Source organism: Entelurus aequoreus, linkage group LG06, assembly GCF_033978785.1.
Source record: "Entelurus aequoreus isolate RoL-2023_Sb linkage group LG06, RoL_Eaeq_v1.1, whole genome shotgun sequence".
Classification (NCBI taxonomy): Eukaryota; Metazoa; Chordata; class Actinopteri; order Syngnathiformes; family Syngnathidae; genus Entelurus; species Entelurus aequoreus.
This window is the reverse complement of record NC_084736.1, coordinates 73,474,369-73,494,169: the sequence shown is the minus strand read 5'-3', so window position 1 is coordinate 73,494,169 and position 19,801 is coordinate 73,474,369. Positions and strand designations below refer to the sequence as shown.

At 39.5% G+C, this 19,801-nt stretch overlaps 1 protein-coding gene across 1 annotated transcript; it reads left to right on the top strand.

The window, feature by feature from the left end:
* Positions 1-246: 246 nt before the first annotated feature.
* rflna (refilin A) lies at positions 247-19,801 on the top strand. Its single transcript, XM_062051499.1, has 3 exons — positions 247-796; positions 14,959-15,068; positions 18,311-19,801. The coding sequence occupies exons 1-3, from the start codon at positions 575-577 to the stop codon at positions 18,642-18,644; spliced, it is 666 nt and encodes a 221-aa protein (XP_061907483.1). The 5' UTR covers positions 247-574; the 3' UTR covers positions 18,645-19,801.

Sequence of the window (19,801 nt, the reverse complement as noted above, 5' to 3'; positions counted from 1 at the left end):
TCGTCGTTGTTCTATACTAAATCCTTTCAGCAAAAATATGGCAATATCGCGAAATGATCAAGTATGACACATAGAATAGATCTGCTATCCCCGTTTAAATAAAAAAAAATTCATTTCAGTAGGCCTTTAATTGTAAGTCACCATCAAAGTCAACATTGAGGTGAGAGACGTCGACGTGCGCGCCCCCTGTCGACCGCACGCGGACGCGCCCCTCATCATCGGAGCCGGACACCGGATCCGCGCACACCGTACGCGCGCGCACACGTTGACGGTTCAGCGGTGACGCAGCCCGCCGAGGAGCTGTCGTCCCGTCGCACGTCCACCTCCATGCTGTCGTGCACGGCCGTGTGACGACATCGACGCGACGTTTGCGCGGCTCGCTGCGAGGGCTTTATTTTGGTGTGTGTGTCTACCAGGTAGTTTTGTCCTTTTAGTTGGAAAACCGCACATTCGCCTTCCATCTGGAGGACATCGGATCAGGATTGTTTTAATTCCGACGCAAAAGCCTCGACGAGAGTGCGACTTTTGCGCCCTTTTTTTCCCCCCCACCCTCCACGGTGTCATCGTCCCAGAAATGGTGGGACATCTTCACTTGCAGGCGATGGATGAAAGTCTCAAAGGAAAGAACCGGGAAGGGCTGCTTGACAGCCCGGATTCGGGGCTGCCTCCCAGCCCCAGTCCGCCCTTCTGCTCCCTTTCCCCGGCGCTCATAGAGCCGCGCGGCGACAGCTGCATGACGCCCGTGGAGAGCCAGCAGGCAGCCTGGAAGAAGGAGACCAGTAGGGAAGGAAAACTAGTAAGATGCCTCTTTTTCCCCCCTTTGTGGTATCGAACATAGGTCGACTGTCATTGGGATGTATCGATTGATCAAGGTGGCATGCATGTGTGATACGGAGGGTGATACCATGCACAACTTTGACTGTTTGGTTGTTTTACTGCAGTGGTGTCCAAAGTGCGGCCCGAGGGCCATTTGTGGCCCCCGGCTAATTTGTCAACGGCCCCCCGGCACATTCAGAAAATACTATATTCAAAAATAAAAAAGTGTAATAAAAGAGTAAACGGTTGAAATGTAACAAGTAAAAAGTTGCAATGTTGACACTGCTAACACAAAGCTGCCATGCGGACTGTTATTGACCTATTATTGACCGGTATAGCTCGGTTGGTAGAGTGGCCGTGCCAGCAACTTGAGGGTTCCAGGTTCGATCCCCGCTTCCGCCATCCTAGTCATTGCCGTTGTGTCCTTGGGCAAGACACTTTACCCACCTGCTCCCAGTGCCACCCACACTGGTTTAAATGTAACTTAGATATTGGGTTTCACTATGTAAAGTGCTTTGAGTCACTAGAGAAAAGCGCTATATAAATATAATTCACTTCACTTCACTATTGAAGGCTCCAATTACTTCACATGAACAATTCCACTTTGAAACATTTTTTGGGGGGGAAATATTGCATATTTTGTGCGAAACAGTTTTCTTTCACAAAAAGGGCATCAAACAAACAAAAAAATATGAAAAAAATAAAATCTTACAATCAACAGATCTACAGACTTAAGCGTTAAAAGTAAAAAATATAAATATAAATCTGGCTTATTTTCAACACTTACCCTTTTTTTTTTTATTATTGTTATGAATTATTGACCTATTTAAGGCTCCAATTACTTCACATCAAATATTAAACTTTGAAATGTTTTGGGGGAAAATGTTGCATAGTTTGTGTGTTTGCCATATAAATAAGGGTTTTGAGATAAAGGTCTTAAACATAAAAACAACATTTTTAAAAACTTTATAACGACAGACAGACCTCTCGAGATTTAAGCGTTGAATAAAAAAATATATATATATTACTTATTTCTAACATTTTTATGACTGAAACCCTCCCGGGTACCGGGGACCAAACTTGAGAAAAGCCATAAAGGTTAAAAAAAAAAAAACTTCTATACTGTATTGGTTTTAAAAAAGGAAAAAATATCAAAATGGCCCCCGCATGCTCTGATTTTTCAGTCTGCGGCCCTCAGTGGAAAAAGTTTGGACACCCCTGTTTTACTGCATCAGACTTAACAGCTTTAATGGGACCACGTCCACGTCTAGGGCTGCAACAACTAATCGATTAAAATCGATTATAAAAATAGTTGGCGATTAATTTAGTCATCGATGCGTTGGATCTATGCTATGCGCATGCGCAGAGGCAATTTTTATATTTTATTTTTTAAATTTTATTTTTATTTTTATAAACTGCAACATGTACAAACAGCTGAGAAACAATAATCAAAATAAGTATGGTGCCAGTATGCAGTTTTTTTCCCAATAAAATACTGGAAAGGACAGAAATGTAGTTTGTTTCTTTATCCGATTATTCATCGATTAATCGAAGTAATAATCGACAGATTAATCGATTATCAAATTAGTCGTTAGTTGCAGCCCTATCCACGTCCCAAACCTCCCCAAACTTTGTGCTTCCTTTATTATACTTTTTAAGTTATTAACGTTTCAATATTCATAACCAGCCCGCAAAAAGGGTTGGTCTCTTATAGTTCTTTAGTTATTGACGTTTCATTGATTTATGTCAATAATCATAATATTATATCACCAGTCGTTGGTGCTTCGTTTATGCTGCAAATTTGTTTTGTTTGTGCCGTAACAGTTTTTTATGGTAATAATTAGGGATGTCCGATAATGGCTTTTTGCCAATATCCGATATTTTCCAACTCTTAATTACTGATACCGATATCAACCGATACCGATATATACAGTCGTGGAATCAACACATTATTAGGGCTGCAACAACTGATCGATTAAATCGATTATAAAAATAGTTGGCGATTAATTTAGTCATCGATTCGTTGGATCTATGCTATGCGCATGCGCAGAGGCAATTTTATTTTTAACTTTTTTTTTTTGTTAAATTAAATTTTTTTTATAAACCTTTATTTATAAACTGCAACATGTACAGCTGAGAAACAATCAAAATAAGTATGGTGCCAGTATGCAGTTTTTTTTTTCAATAAAATACTGGAAAGGATAGAAATGTAGTGTGTCTCTTTTATCCGATTATTAATCTTAAGTAATAATCGACAGATTAATCGATTATCAAATTAATCGTTAGTTGCAGCCCTATCCACGTCCCAAACCTCCCCAAACTTTGTGCTTCCTTTATTATACTTTTTAAGTTATTAACGTTATTCATAACCAGCCCGCAAAAATGGTTGGTCTCTTATAGTTATTGACGTTTCATTGATTTATGTCAATAATCATAATATTATATCATTATATGGTGCTTCGTTTATGCTGCAAATTTGTTTTGTTTGTGCCGTAACAGCTTTTTAAGTTGTTAACTTGTTATGGTATTAATGTGTAATTAGCATGTTATTAATAGAGATTAATATGCATTTTAAATGCTTTAAAATGTAATATCCGAAATGATCGGTATCTTTTTTTTTTTTTTTTAATTAAATCAACATAAAAAACACAAGATACACTTACAATTAGTACACTAACCCAAAAAAATTCCCTCCCCCATTTACACTCATTCACACAAAAGGGTTGTTTCTTTCTGTTATTAATATTCTGGTTCCTACATTATATATCAATATATATCAATACAGCCTGCAAGGGATACAGTCCGTAAGCACACATGATTGTGCGTGCTGCTGGTCCACTAATAGTACTAACCTTTAACAGTTAATTTTACTCATTTTCATTAATTACTAGTTTCTATGTAACTGTTTTTATATTGTTTTACTTTCTTTTTTATTCAAGAAAATGTTTTTAATTTATTTATCTTAATGTATTTTTTTTTTTTTTAAAAAGGACCTTATCTTCTCCATACCTGGTTGTCCAAATTAGGCATAATAATGTGTTAATACCACGACTGTATATATCGGTATCGGTTGATATCGGTATCGGTAATTAAGAGTAAGACAATATCGGAATATCGGATATCGGCAAAAAGCCAATATCGAGTCCACCATTGTAGTCTGACGTTGGAGCCAATAAGCTTCTTGTTTTTTTGCCATCTGCTCGTTGTGTGGCAGACTGGCTCGTACATGCACATGCATCCTCTGCTGTTGCCACTTCTAATAAAAAGTAACATTCTAAATATGGCAGTAGAATCGCTATGGAAGTGCTAAAAACTACAACATGGCTGACGGGGAGAAGACGCAGTCGAAGTGGAGGCACGTAAATAAGACCACCAAAAGCGGCTTGAAGATTGTCTGTAAAACATAATCTATGCAAAATTTAAACCAAGGACGTGTTTTAAATGTAGAAAAAAAAATCTTAATATGACCCCTTTAAAAGATGCTAAAAACAAACCAATGTACAACTTGTTCTTACTTTCTTAGCGACATAGCTAATCAGTTTAATATCTAACAGTATTCAGTTGGGATGCAACGATTAATCGCTGTAATCGATTAGAAAAAGCTTTGGTTTATATTCTGTTGCTAAGGTTAAACAAGTGTAGGACAGTGTTAACATAGGGCCGTTCCATTGTTGGGCCGTGAGCGCCGCCTAGAGGGCTGCCAGAGAAAATGTCTGCCAGCGGTGGTCAGTTGTAATACACTTTTCCACCACCCGTGGCAGTAATGACAATATCAAAAAAACACCAAAAAGTCTGGAGCTAAAGTCATAGAGGAGTTTCTTAAAGGCCTACTGAAATGATATTTTCTTATTTAAACGGGGATAGCAGATCCATTCTATGTGTCATACTTGATCATTTCGCAATATTGCCATATATTTAGTAGAGAACATCGATGATAAAGTTCGCAACTTTTGGTCGCTGATAAAAAAGCCTTGCCTGTACCGGAAGTAGCGTGACGTCACAGGTTGTGGAGCTCCTCACATCTGCACATTGTTTACAATCATGACCACCAGCAGCGAGAGCGATTCGGACCGAAAAAGCGACGATTACCCCATTAATTTGAGCGAGGATGAAAGATTCGTGGATGAGGAAAGTGAGAGTGAAGGATTAGAGGGCAGTGGAAGCGATTCAGTTAGGGAAGATGCTGTGAGAGGCGGGTGGGACCTGATATTCAGCTGGGAATGACTAAAACAGTAAATAAACACAAGACATATATATATACTCTATTAGCCACAACACAACCAGGCTTATATTTAATATGCCACAAATTAATCCCGCATAACAAACACCTCCCCCCTCCCGTCCATATAACCCGCCAATACAAATCAAACACCCGCACAACACACTCAATCCCACAGCCCAAAGTACCGTTCACCTCCGTAAAGTTCATACAGCACATATATTTCCCCAAAGTTACGTACGTGACATGCACATAGCGGCACGCACGTACGGGCAAGCGATCAAATGTTTGGAAGCCGCAGCTGCGTACTCACGGTAGCGCGTATCCAACTCAAAGTCCTCCTGGTAAGAGTCTCTATTGTCCCAGTTCTCCACAGGCCAATGGTAAAGCTTGACTGTCATCGTTCGGGAATGTAAACAATGAAACACCGGCTACGACGTAGCCGCTACGTGTTTGTGTTGCTGCAGCCGGCCGCTAATACGCCGCTTCCCACCTACAGCTTTCTTCTTTGCTGTCTCCATTGTTCATTAAACAAATAGCAAAAGATTCACCAACACAGATGTCCAGAATACTGTGGAATTTTGCGATGAAAACAGACGACTTAATAGCTGGCCACAATGGTGTCCCAAAATGTCCGCTACAATCCGTGAAGTCACGCGCAAACGTCATCTTACCGAGACGTTTTCAGCAGGATGTTTCGCGGGAAATTTAAAATGTCACTTTATAAGTTAACCCGGCCGTATTGGCATGTGTTGCAATGTTAAGATTTCATCATTGATATATAAACTATCAGACTGCGTGGTCGGTAGTAGTGGCTTTCAGTAGGCGTTTAAATGTAAAAATTTGTCAGATAATGTATTTTATTTTTTAGAATATGCTGAGGGCCAATTTTAAAAAAAATGCGGGCTAAAAATGTCCCCCAGGCCGCACTGCGGACCCTTCCTGATGCAATAATCCTATGTATTAATCATATATAAGGGATTGCATCATCAGTAATAATGCTATGATTCTATGGATTGCTATATTATGTTGTGATGTATTAATAATAACAACGTCATAATTGCCCTCAGTGTATTTCTTTGACATTGTGGCCTCGCTAATTTGTCAGTATTCAACAAATAAAGGCCCTAAAATATGGAAATGTCTCATGTAGGTTGAAATTGAATACAATATGCAATAATAATAATAATGTTTGGCTAATTCTCTTAAATTATGTTGACAGTTTTGGGTATTGTAGCAGGCATATTATATGTAATATGAATGCAAGGGCGGGACTAGCTTCAGGGTTGAGTGGTGCAAGGCCACCATTGTTCGTGAGTTCATGGCTCTAATTAATGACCCACTTTTGCTGTGTGGCTGAGTGCTAAACTGCGATTAGTCAATTAAAGAGAACTTCCTGAAATCAAGTTAGAGAGCTCTCTAAGTTTCTGTTTGGTTTTGAGCAGTAATGTGTCCTTCTAGAGCAGTGGTCCCCAACCACCAGTCCGGGGACCGGTACCGGTCCTTGACGCATTTGCTAGCGGGCCGCACAGAAACATTTTCTCTGACTTAACTTTCGCCTGTCCCACTAAACACACCAATAATAATAGAACTTCTTTGTTATAGTACATTGGACAATGCACATTAATGGACATATAAAATGTTAATGCGCCAGATTGTAGCCAAAGGTTCATTTTTCATGCTCATTTTTTTTGCTGTTTTTATCTGCCACAAGTAGAAAGCCGGTCCGTGAAAATAATGCATACCGTATTTTTCGGAGTATAAGGCGCACCGGCCGAAAATGCATAATAAAGAAGGAAAAAAACATATATAAGTCGCATTTTTTGGGGAAATGTATTTGATAAAACCCAACACCAAGAATAGACATTTGAAAGGCAATTTAAAATAAATAAAGAATAGTGAACAACAGGCTGAATAAGTGTACGTTATATGAGGCATAAATAACCAACTGAGAACGTGCCTGGTATGTTAACGTAACATATTATGGTAAGAGTCATTCAAATAACTATAACATATAGAACATGCTATACATTTACCAAACAATCTGTCACTCCTAATCGCTAAATCCCATGAAATCTTATACGTCTAGTCTCTTACGTGAATGAGCTAAATAATATTTGATATTTTACGGTAATGTGTTAATAATTTCACACATAAGTCGCTCCTGAGCATAAGTCGCACCAAACTATGAAAAATATGGTAATTAAGTTTGATCCAATCCAAACTGCATGGAGTGCGAGGAACTTTAAATATGCGAACATAGTTTTCGCACGGCCACTACAACGGAGCGCACTTGAGAGTGGTGGTGTGTTGGTGCTGTAATCTGTGTGAGAATTATATGTTAAAAAATATATCCCGTATTTTCGTACGACAGGGAGCATTTCAAATCCTTTACTTTCTCAAAACTCGACAGTGCACCTTACAACCCGGCGTGCCTAATGTAAGAAATCATCTTGGTTGTGCTTACCGACCTCGAAGCTATTTTATTTGGTACATGGTGAAATAATAAGTGTGACCAGTAGATGGCAGTCACACAAAAGAGACACGTGTAGACTGCAATATGACTCAAGTAAACACCAAAATGGTATATGTTCCATTGAAAATATAGAACATCACACACGGTGCTCAAAAATCTATCAACATGTTTTATTACGACTTTGGTAAGCTATGAAGCCTCACCGCTTGATGGATTGTACTTGGCTTCAACAGGAGTATTATTATGGTGTGTGTATAGGGTAAGACATATCTTGAGTTTTGTTTCGCAATATTATGCAAAAGCAACTTTTCTTACCTCCTGGTACCCGTTGATGTGTATTTGGGATCTGCATAAGGCCTGAAAATTTGCGCGCATCCGCCTTTGAAGTCCGTGCCGACACCGTAGTCGATAAGCTTCTTCTTTTTCCTCTATCTTCTTGTTATGGGACATTCATCCTCCCCTGTTGCCATTTCTAATATAAAGTAGTGTAAAGTTCTTACTTATATATGTCAGTAAACTCGCCATGAAAGCGCTAAAACATACCGGTGTAGTGAGTTTACATTATTCACCCAAGGAACTTTAGTTATTAGAGCGTTTCGGTTGGGCGGTTTTTCACGGGACACATTTCCATTTTTTTGTGACCAACAAGTATGTGCTCCAATCACTCTATCACAAAAAAATAAGAGTTGTAGAAATGATTGGAAACTCAAGTCAGCCATGACATTATGTTCTTTACAAGTGTATGTAAACTTTTGACCACGACTATGTATTGAAATTAAATTTAATACATCTATCCATTTTCTACCGCTTGTCCCGTTCGGGGTCGCGGGGGTGCTGGAGCCTATCTCAGCTGCATTCGGGCGGAAGGCCGGGTACACCCTGGACAAGTCGCCACCTCATCACAGGGCCAACACAGATAGACAACATTCACACTCACATCCACACACTAGGGACCATTCAATGCTTATTTCCTCCAATGACTTGTCATCTTCACTTCCAAAAGGTGTTTGGTGCACAGGTATCACATTATTGTTGCACAATTTCCATTTTGGGTGCGATGCAACGAGGCCCATTAGATGGCCATTTTCAGGTGACTCCCATTTTCCCCAAAAGTGTAGAACATGTCTGCACAAGTGGGGGTGGCTTTTAAAATGTCTAAGACAGACAGACTCTTGTATTTGTTACCTTCTTGAGACCTGAGAAAAATACCGACCTCTTTAGAACCACCCTTTCTAGAGATATAAAGATTTGTATTTACAAAATTAATAATATATACATACAATGCAAATATAAAAAAGCATGTGAAAAATGAGTTGGAATTTCACAAGAAAAACTTAGAATTTTGGCAGTATTATGATAAAAGTCATAATTTTACTCAACGCAAGTACACATTTTACAACACACACACACACACACACACACACACACACACACACACACACTCTCGTATGTGTTACCTTCTCGAGACCTGAGAAAAATGCCTACCTCTGTAGGACCACCCTTTCTACATATATAAAGATCTGTATTTACAACATTAATAATATATACATACTATGCAAATATAAAAAAGCTTGTGAAAAATTTGTTGGAATTTCACAAGAAAAACTTCGAATTTTGGCAGTATTATAATAAAAATGGTGATTTTACTCAACCCAAGTCATAATGTTACAAGAAAAACTGAACATTTGTGCAATATTATGACAAAAGTTGGAATTTTACTTAAACAGTCACAATTTTGCAAGAAAAGCTTAACATTTGGGCAATTTTATGAAAAGAGTCGTAATTTTACTCGACAAAAGTCACAATTTTATAAGAAAACTTTCAAATGTTGGCCATATAATAATAATCTGAATTTTTACTCGGCAGAATTATGACAAAAGTCATCTTTCTACTCAAAAAATTTCACTATTTTACAACACAAAAATTGGCAATATTGTGATAAAAGTCAGAATTCTATATGAAAAATATCCCCATTTTGCATTAAAAAGTAATAATTCAACATAAAAACGTAATACTTTTACGAGAAAATATTGCAATATTACAGAAAAAGAAAGAATATGAGAAATTGTTCCCAATTTTATAAGAAAAGTCGACACATTGTGAGAAAATAAGCTTTTAGTTCTTTTTTTTTTTTTAATTTAAATGTTTTGTTTGTAATTGTTTTTTAATCTTCATTATTTACTTCAAGTTATTACAGTATGTCTCTATATACATATTTATTTATTTCCTATTAATTTTAGCCAAAGGGGACACAATTGAATTTCTTACACACACATGTATTACATATGTTGGCCAGAGGGGGAGCACCTCAAATGTTTACACACACTTGTTATTTCATATGTTGACCAGAGGGGGAGCACTTTTATAACCGACAGTCAATTTGAAAAATCCCTCCTTTTTGGGACCACCCTCATTTTGTTAGATTTCACCACCAGGGGTGCAAATGAGACATTCTCTATTAGATGCAATGTTATTGGGACCATGATTTATGTCACTTGTTCACACCTCATATGGAAGATACTTTTCCTTGTTGATGTCTCAAGAAGGGTAGAAATACAACACACACACACACACACACACACACACACACACACACACACACACACACACACACACACACACACACACACACACACACACACACACACACACACACACACTCTCTCAGATCCACTAATCCTTCAGAGGGCCTGACTTCCGTCTTTTTAATGCTTTTTTCCCTGCTAGTTGCGCTGTCTGCAGGCTAATGTGTAACCAGTGACATTTTCCTAAGTCGGCAGCAGGATGAGAGGTTATGTATCTCTTCCAATTCTATTCTGGTCTTGTTTTAAGAACAATCCCCCCCTCGCGCTATTTCGAGGTGCAGGGTCTCGTTTGGGGCCGTTACATAAGTGAACAAAGTGCTCCGACAGCCTGTCTTTGTTTTTAAAGCGGGAGACATGCATCACTCTTTGTTTTGTCTCCTCACAAAAATCCACCGGTTCGTCTGAGAAATGTTTGCGTTGGCGCCGCTTTGTCCTTTGCACCTTTCTCCGCAGCAGACTGTTTTCCCGGGCACCAAAAGCGCCTTCCAGGAGGGCTGGAGTCTGTTTTCCGGCCTCCTAACCTCCGATTCACAAGTGGTTGCCTTTGCACACCTCTTAGAAAAAGCTGGGGCGTTCCACGCGTGAACTTCACGGAAGCGCGCACATAAACATTTGCCACACGTCACGTCCAGCGCAGCTGCCCGCTTTTAACATTGAAGATGGTGAGATGATTGCATAGGTAAGACGAGCCTCACGCGCTGATCTGCGGTGCCCTTGGCCCGTTCCTTGTCCTGGCATGTGCGCTTGGCCGCGTCCAAGCCGCAGCATGTGACTCTGCCTCCCCGGTGTAACGTGAGAGGAGCTTACCAGGCTCACATGCATAGACGGCCATCAATCCTGTGCAGCGTCTGTCTTGTGATGCTGCTGCTGCTGCACAGGAGCCACAGGTCAAAGGTCAGATGGGAACTAAGACAAGGGCAGACTGATAAGCTGCAAAGTGTTTTAGTATATTACATTTTTGCTCTAACGCAGGGGTTGGTGTCAGGTTCAAACACTGAGGATATCTATAAAACAAGACAAGAAGCAAGGAATTAAACAGAGACAGAATTGAATTGGGCTCAATTGAGGAGAAACGTCTGGGCTGTACTCTTGTGCAGTCTCCACCACGCTCTGACGAAAGATTGTACACCTCTTTTATTTGGACTTTCCATGATTAGATGGCAACAGCTGTTTCTAAGGGAGAGGGGTCGTAAACAGCCATCGCCTTTGACTACAGAGCAGTTCGAAGAAAAGGTCGTAAAACAGTTCAAATAAAAGATGCCTGGAGGGGAGTCAGGCCCTGCTTCCTCATTTATCGGCCGATAATATCGGCAGTCCGATATTATCGGCCGATAAATGCTTTAAAATGTAATATCGGAAATTATCGGTATCTGTTTCAAAATTATCGTTATCAGTTTCAAAAAGTAAAATGTATGACTTTTTAAAACGCCGCTGTGTACACGGACGTAGGAAGAAGTTACAGAGCACCAATAAACCTTGAAGGCACTGCCTTTGCGTGCCGTCCCAGTCACATGATATCTACGGCTTTTGACACACACACACACACAAGTGAATGCAAGCATACATGATCAACAGCCATACAGGTCACACTGAGGGTGACCGTATAAACAACTTTAACACTGTTACAAATATGCGCCACACTGTGAACCCACACCAAACAAGAATGACAAACACATTTCGCGAGAACATCTGCACCGTAACACAACATAAACACAACAGAACAAATACCCAGAACCCCTTGCAGCACTAACTCTTCCGGGACGCTACAATATACACCCCCCGCTACCTACCCCCTACCTCAACCCCGCCCACCTAAACCTCCTCCTGCTCTCTCAGGGAGAGCATGTCCCAAATTCCAAGCTGCTGTTTTGAGGCATGTTAAAAAAAATACTGCACTTTGTGACTTCAATAATAAATATGGCAGTGCCATGTTGGCACTTTTTTTCCATAACTTGAGTTGAAGTTGTTCTCTTATTTTGGAAAACCTTGTTACATTGTTTAATGCATCCAGCGGGGCGCCACAACAAAATTAGGCATAATAATGTGTTAATTCCACAACTGTATATATCCGTATCGGTTGATATCGGTATCGGTAATTAAGAGTTGGACAATATCAGAATATCGGATATCGACAAAAAAGCCATTATCAGACACCTCTAGTTAAAAACTACAGCAAGTAATTGTTAAATAGCAACAGTAACACCGTACAATCTAAAAAGTAAATGCAGTGGATTCCTGCAAACCAAGAAACAGTAGATAACCCAAATGACTGGTTCTAATATGTAGAAGACACATGACTCTACTGTGAAAATAATGAAAAATTGTACAAAGCATTTGCAAATAGTCTAATGTCACAAGAATGCAAATATTCTATAATGTAAGGCATTATTCTGTTCAAAGGTTTTGGAGAATGTTCATTTAAATTTACAGCATACCCTAATTGTTTTAGGAGTTTGTGTTGTATGTTTTTCTTGTATTTTTTGTGTAACAAGTCTGTCATGATCCGTGGTCCGGATCATGTTTTTGTTATGTTCTGTTAGTTTTGGACTCCCTTAGTTCCTGTTTTTGTGCACCCTTGTTCGTTACCATGGTTACTTATTATTTCCACCTGTCTCTGATTAGTGTTCACCCGCTCACCTGCTTCCCGAGCACTAATCACAGGCATTATTTAAGCTTGCCTTTGCCAGTCAGTCGGCCTGGCGTCATTGTTTACTTCATGCAACCTGTCTACGTAAGTTTTGCTTGTCTCCTAGCCAATGCTAAGTGGTAGCCTTGTCTACGTACGTTTTGCTTGTTTCTAGTCCACGCTAAGTGGTAGCTTAGTTTGGAGTGCGATCAGCACATTATTCCTTTTGCTTGTTTTCAGTTTTTGGCACTTTTGCGTTATTTTTGAGAATAAATCATGTTCTTACCTGCACGCCTTGTCCGGAGTGGTCAGTCTGCATTTCGGTAGAACGAACCCAACAGTAAGCTGCGAAAACCCCATTGTGACAAAGTCGTTTTTCTTCTGAATAGCCTCTGATTTACTAATGCTTTCTAATGTTGTAAAAATGTGTAGAATAAATATTACATTTCAACATTTCTGTTAACGAAAATTTACGTCAGCCTGCGACACAGTCATTTTGATAGTAGGCTATTATAGCTAATACAGACACTTACAGTACTTCATTATAATACTTATATACGGCTTTTCCTTTTTTGCGGCTCCAGACAGATTAGTTTTTTGTATTTTTGGTCCAATATGGCTCTTTCAACGTTTTGGGTTGCCGACCCCTGGCTTAGTATAGATCAGGCTCATTGTGTAAAAGCCTAAAAGACAAATACTAACAATATGACATGAAAAACCTCATGATCTCACCTAGAGTTGAGCTGTCTTACTCCAGAGAAGACCATGTAGGCGAGCTCGAAAGCCTTTTTATTGCGTACATGAGATATAATGATTGTGACAACCAACACCTATCAAGGACCAGTAAAACAAAAAACAAACCTTGGACACCCCTAATATCACTCACTGGTTGATAACCAAACATCGGATCCAAATATTAAGAAGCGTGGTTTAGTCTCCCTAATAAAGTCTTTCAAAGTGACTTGAGGTGATGATGAACTCGCAGCCAAAGAGCAGTCAAACTTCTCAACGTCTTCTTCAGCCTGCTTAGCAGCTGCTCTCAACATGTTTTTATATTGTCTACACGCTCAACATCTGCAACACACACACACACACACACTCTCGTATGTGTTACCTTCTCGAGACCTGAGAAAAATGCCTACCTCTGTAGGACCACCCTTTCTACATATATAAAGATCTGTATTTACAACATTAATAATATATACATACTATGCAAATATAAAAAAGCTTGTTGTGAAAAATTTGTTGGAATTTCACAAGAAAAACTTAGAATTTTAGCAGTATTATGATAAAAATGGTGATTTTACTCAACCCAAGTCATAATGTTACAAGAAAAACTGAACGTTTGTGTAATATTATGATAAAAGTTGGAATTTTACACAGTCGCAACTTTACAAGAAAAGCTTAACATTTTGGCAATTTTATGAAAAGAGTCGTAATTTTACCCGACAAGTCCCTTTTTATAAGAACTTTACAATGTTGGCAATATTATGATAAAAATGGGAATTTTACTCGGCAAAATTATGACAAAAGTCACCATTTTACTCAAAAAATTTCACTATTCTATAAGAACAGCAAAAAAAATGGCAATATTGTGATAAAAGTCAGAATTTTATGACAAATGTCACCATTTTGCATCGAAAAGTAATCATTTTACATAAAAAAGTAATCATTTTACGAGAAAATATTGCATTACAGAAACAAATGAGAAATTGTTCCCAATTTTATAAGAAAGAAATCGACACATTGTGAGAAAAAGACTGCTTTTAGTTTAAAAAAAAAAAAAAAGTGACCAGAGGGGGTGCACTTCACATGTTTACACACTTATTTCATATGTTGGCCAGAGGGGGAGCACTTCACATGTTTACACACACTTGTTATTTCATATGTTGACCAGAGGGGGAGCACTTCACATGTTTACACACACTTATTTCATATGTTGACCAGAGGGGGAGCACTTCACATGTTTACACACACTTATTTCATATGTTGACCAGAGGGGGAGCATTTTTTTAAACTGACAATCAGAAAAATCTCTCCTTTTTGGGACTACCCTCATTTTGATAGATTTCCCCACCTTTGGTGCAATGGTGTTTTTTAATCTTCATTATGTACTTCAAGTTATTACAGTATGTCTGTCTCTATATACATATTTATTTATTTTTTAATTAATTAATGTGTCCTTTCCTGGACATGCTGTGAGATGTGTTTGTGACGTGATATTTCCTCTTCCCAGCTGCCTTACCTGCTGCTCAACAACACAGGAACAGACCCCAGGACTCGTATGCTCCCCGTCTTCTATGGCGAGGGCATCGAGGTCGACCCCAAACCTGAGCAGGAAATCAAGTAAGCATGAATGGAAAGATTGTCGTACAGTAGAACATGTTTACATAATTTTTTCCATCAAGTACCACTTTAGAAAACACTTGGCTCTCCAAGCACCAACATAACGATCAACATTAATATACAGTAGCAAAGTACGCCTAAGTATTCATTAAAAACAAGGCAGAGGTTTTTTTTTAACAAGCATATTTAATATTTTGCCCACTGTAATATAAAACTATGAATGAACACATGTGGAGTTATGTACTTAACAAAAAAAGGTGAAATAACTGAACATGTTTTATATTCTAGTTTCTTCAAAATAGCCACCCTTTGCTCTGATTACTGCTTTGCACACTCTTGGCATTCTCTCCATGAGCTTCAATTGAAGCACACCATTTCAGGTGACTACCTCTCAACGAGAGAATGCCAAGAGTGTGCAAAAAAGTAATCAGAGCAAAGGGTGGCTATTTTGAAGAAAATAGAATATAAAACACGTTTTTAGTTATTTTCACCTTTTTTTGCGAAGTACATACAGTGGTCAAAAGTTGACATACACTTGTAAAGAACATAAAGTCATGGCTGTTGTGAGTTTCCAATCATTTCTACAACTCTTATTTTTTTTGTGATAGAGTGATTGGAGCACATACTTGTTGGTCACAAAAAACATTCATGAAGTTTGCTTCTTTTATGAATTTATTATGGGTCTACTGAAAATGTGACCAAATCTGCAGGGTCAAAAGTATACATACAGCAATGTTCATATTTAGTTACATGTCCCTTGGCAAGTTTCACTGCAATAAGGCACTTTTGGTAGCCATCCACAAGCTTCTGCTTGAATTTTTGACCACTCATTGTGACAAAACTGGTGCAGTTCGGCTAAATTTGCTGGTTTTCTGACATGGACTTGTTTCTTCAGCATTGTCCACACGTTTTAAGTCAGGACTTTGGGAAGGCCATTCTAAAACCTTCATTCTAGCCTGATTTAGCCATTCCTTTACCACTTTTGACGTGTGTTTGGGGTCATTGTCCTGTTGGAACACCCAACTGCGCCCAAGACCCAACCTCCGGGCTGATGATTTTAGGTTGTCCTGAAGAATTTGGAGGTAATCCTCCTTTTTCATTGTCCCATTTCCTCTTTGTAAAGCAGCAGTTCCATTGGCAGCAAAACAGGCCCAGAGCATAATACTACCACCACCATGCTTGACGGTAGGCTTGGTGTTCCTGGGATTAAAGGCCTCACCTTTTCTCCTCCAAACATATTGCTGGGTATTGTGGCCAAACAGCTCAATTTTTGTTTCATCTGACCAGAGAACTTTCCTCCAGAAGGTCTTATCTTTGTCCATGCGATGTCAGATGAATCATGGGTGTCAAACTCTGACCCGCCGTGTAATTTCATTTGGCCCTTGAGGCAACATCAAATTAACATTAGAGCTGGCACGCCGGTATTATACAGCGGCGGTGCACTCACCGCTAATACTCATACTTGTCAACCCTCCCGATTTTCCCGGGAGACTCCCGAATATCAGTGCCCCTCCCGAAAATCTTCCGGGGTAACCATTCTCCCGATTTCCACCCGGCCAAAATTATTGGGGGCGTGCCTTAAAGGCACTGCCTTCAACGTCCTCTACAACCTGTCGTCACGTCCGCTTTTCCCCCATACAAACAGCGTGCCGGCCCAGTCACATAATATATGCGGCTTTTGCACACAAGTGAATGCAGCAATACTTGGTCAACAGCCATACAGGTCACACTGAGGGTGACCGTATAAACAACTTTAACACTGTTACAAATATGCGCCACACTGTGAACCCCCACCAAACAAAAATGACAAACACATTTCGGGAGAACATCCGCACCGTAACACAACAGAACAAATACCCAGAACCCCTTGCAGCACTAATTCTTCTGGGGCGCTACAATATACACCCCCGCTACCACCAAACCCCGCCCACCGAAGTTAATGTTGATATTTACCCAAGAATGCTGCAAATAGAAAAGAGGCATTACATTTTTTATTTCAATTGTATTTAATATACCATTGATGTTTATTCATTTGTTTTTTGAAAGTAGATTTTGCACTATTAAGTTATATAAGCGTTGCTTGTTCCATATTCAGTGTTAAAGCAAATCAGTGTAGCAAACTGAGCAATAATTACTGTTTTATTCATGCACTTTCTCTTGCTACTTCAAGGCTTGAATGTTTGATTCCTTCATTATTGTTATTTTATTTTCAAATTTATTAGTAGCCTGTGGAAAACGTTTTTTTTTATATTTACCTCAGAAGGCTGCAAATAGAAAAGAGGCATTTATTTTTTATTGAAATTTTATTTGATATGCCATTGATATTTTTGTATTATTATAATTATTAGGGACCGAGTCCCTTTGGGACAGAGGACCCTATTGAATTTCTAGCGTTTTATTATTATACCGCCGCCTCTTTGAGCTGTAATTTGACCCCCTTAACATGCTTCAAAACTCACCAAATTGGACACAAACATCAGGACTGGCGAAAATTGCGATCTAATAAAAAAACCAAACTCCAAATTGCGCTCTAGCACCCCCTAGGAAAAAAACAGACAAAACTGCCTGTAACTCCCAGTAGGAATGTCGTAGAGACATGAAACAAAAACCTCTATGTAGGTCTCACTTAGACCTATATTTCACACACTGACAACCCCCAGCAAAAATCAACAGGAAGTTTGCAATTCCCCCTTCAAAACAAAAGTTGTGTAAAAACAGTCACCTTTTTTCAAACATTGTCTCCTCTGAGCGCGTTTGTCGTGTCGGCTTTAAATTAGCACAGGAGAGAGATTGAACTCTTCTGATTAAAAGTTGACGAAAGAGTTTTAATTACTGCTCCGGTTTGGATTTTATGAGCCCTCAAAGTTGGTCCCGTCCATCGCTGCTTGCAGCTTTAATTATTATTATTATTTGAAACTCGATTTTGCATGTCACTATAAAGTTATATAAGCCTTGCTTGTTCAATATTCAATGCAAAACTTGTTTGGGTCCCTATTAAAAAGGTTAATTTGTTCAACCTTTGTTCAGTTTTAAATGTTGGCCCACTCTGTATTTGAGTTTGACACCCCTGCCTTACGGGGTTCACAGAGCCTTTTGCCTTCGCCGACTAATGGCGGGATGTTAAGCTTCATTTTTTCTTGTAACGTAAAGAATAACAATGAGTCGAGAGACAGCTCTTATCTCAAAACACGCTCAAGTTGAGGTACCGGTGTAATATCCCCGTACCAATGTCTCCCCTTCAGGTGTACCTCAGCGGTGCGGTACGACTCGGACAGGCACTACAGAGACAACGTGTACTGCGTGCCCGTCCCCACCGCCATGTCCTACAGCGAGACGGTGGTGGCGGTGCCCAACTGCACCTGGAGGAGCTACAAGTCCCAAGTCTACCTGGAGCCGCGGCAGAAGGCCATCAGTTACCAGAGCACCACCATCGTGTACCCCAAACACGCCAAGAACATTTACCGCACCACGCTCTCCTACAAGGCCTCCACCTCCCGCCGCTGGTTCGTCTCCAGAGTGCGACTGGAGTCCAATGAGGAGTCTAGTCCGTGTATCATCTACACAGAGGACCTGTAGGCGCACGCACACACACACACACACAAACACACACACACACACACACACACACACACACACACACACACACACGGGTGCTGCCTTTTTCTTTGCCGACTGCAGGCCTAAAAACATTTTTTTCTTCTCACCCCGGAGGAAATTTTTTACATTTTCTTTGAACATTTTATTTTAGCATTTGGAACTTTCTACTGATGCGGTCTTTAAAAGGATTGTCTTATTAAATCACCTTTGCTGCAGAATGGATGGACCTCAGTGAAGTCAACAAATTATGACACCAGCTGGTGCGTCCTGATCCACCAATCAGAAGCCTTCTTGCACTCCCTCTTGATGCGACGTTTGAACAGTTTTTTGGACCAAAGTTTAACTAGCTCTGCGAGACCACGGTCCTGTGTTGCCAGACGGAACATGACATTTTTTTAGTAATATAAATCGCACTTAAAATCCTCCATTTCTCAAAAATCGCCAGTGCGCCTTATTTACGGAATAAATCTGGTTGTGCTTACCGACCTCGAAGCAATTTTTTTTGGGGTACACTGTGTAATAAGTGTGACCAGTAGATGGCAGTCACACATAAGAGATACGCGTAAACTGCAGCCTGGCGCCTGTTTAATAAATGGCACTAGCAAGTACCCGTAAGCAAGCAATACCGAAACATAACATTACACACGGCGCTCAAAAATCTGATGGAACGCGGAGCATTACGTCTAGGGCTGCAACTAACGATTAATTTGATGATCGATTAATCGATTAATAATCGGATAAAAGAGGCAAACTACATTTCTATCCTTTCCAGTATTTTATTGAAAAAAAAACAGCATACTGGCACCATACTTATTTTGATTATTGTTTCTTAGCTGTTTGTACATGTTGCAGTTTATAAATAAAGGTTTATAAAAAAAATAAATTAAATAAAAATTGCCTCTGCGCATGCGCATAGCATAGATCCAACGAATCGATGACTAAATTAATCGCCAAATATTTTTATAATCGATTAGTTGTTGCAGCCCTAATTACGTCTACCATAGTCAGACGTACTCTGCTTCAACATATGGTGTGTGTGTGTATAAGGGACCCCAAAATGGCACCTGTTAGCAGATATCTAGCATTTCTTTTTTTTTTACCTATTATGCAAAACCAACTTTTCTTACCTTCTGGTA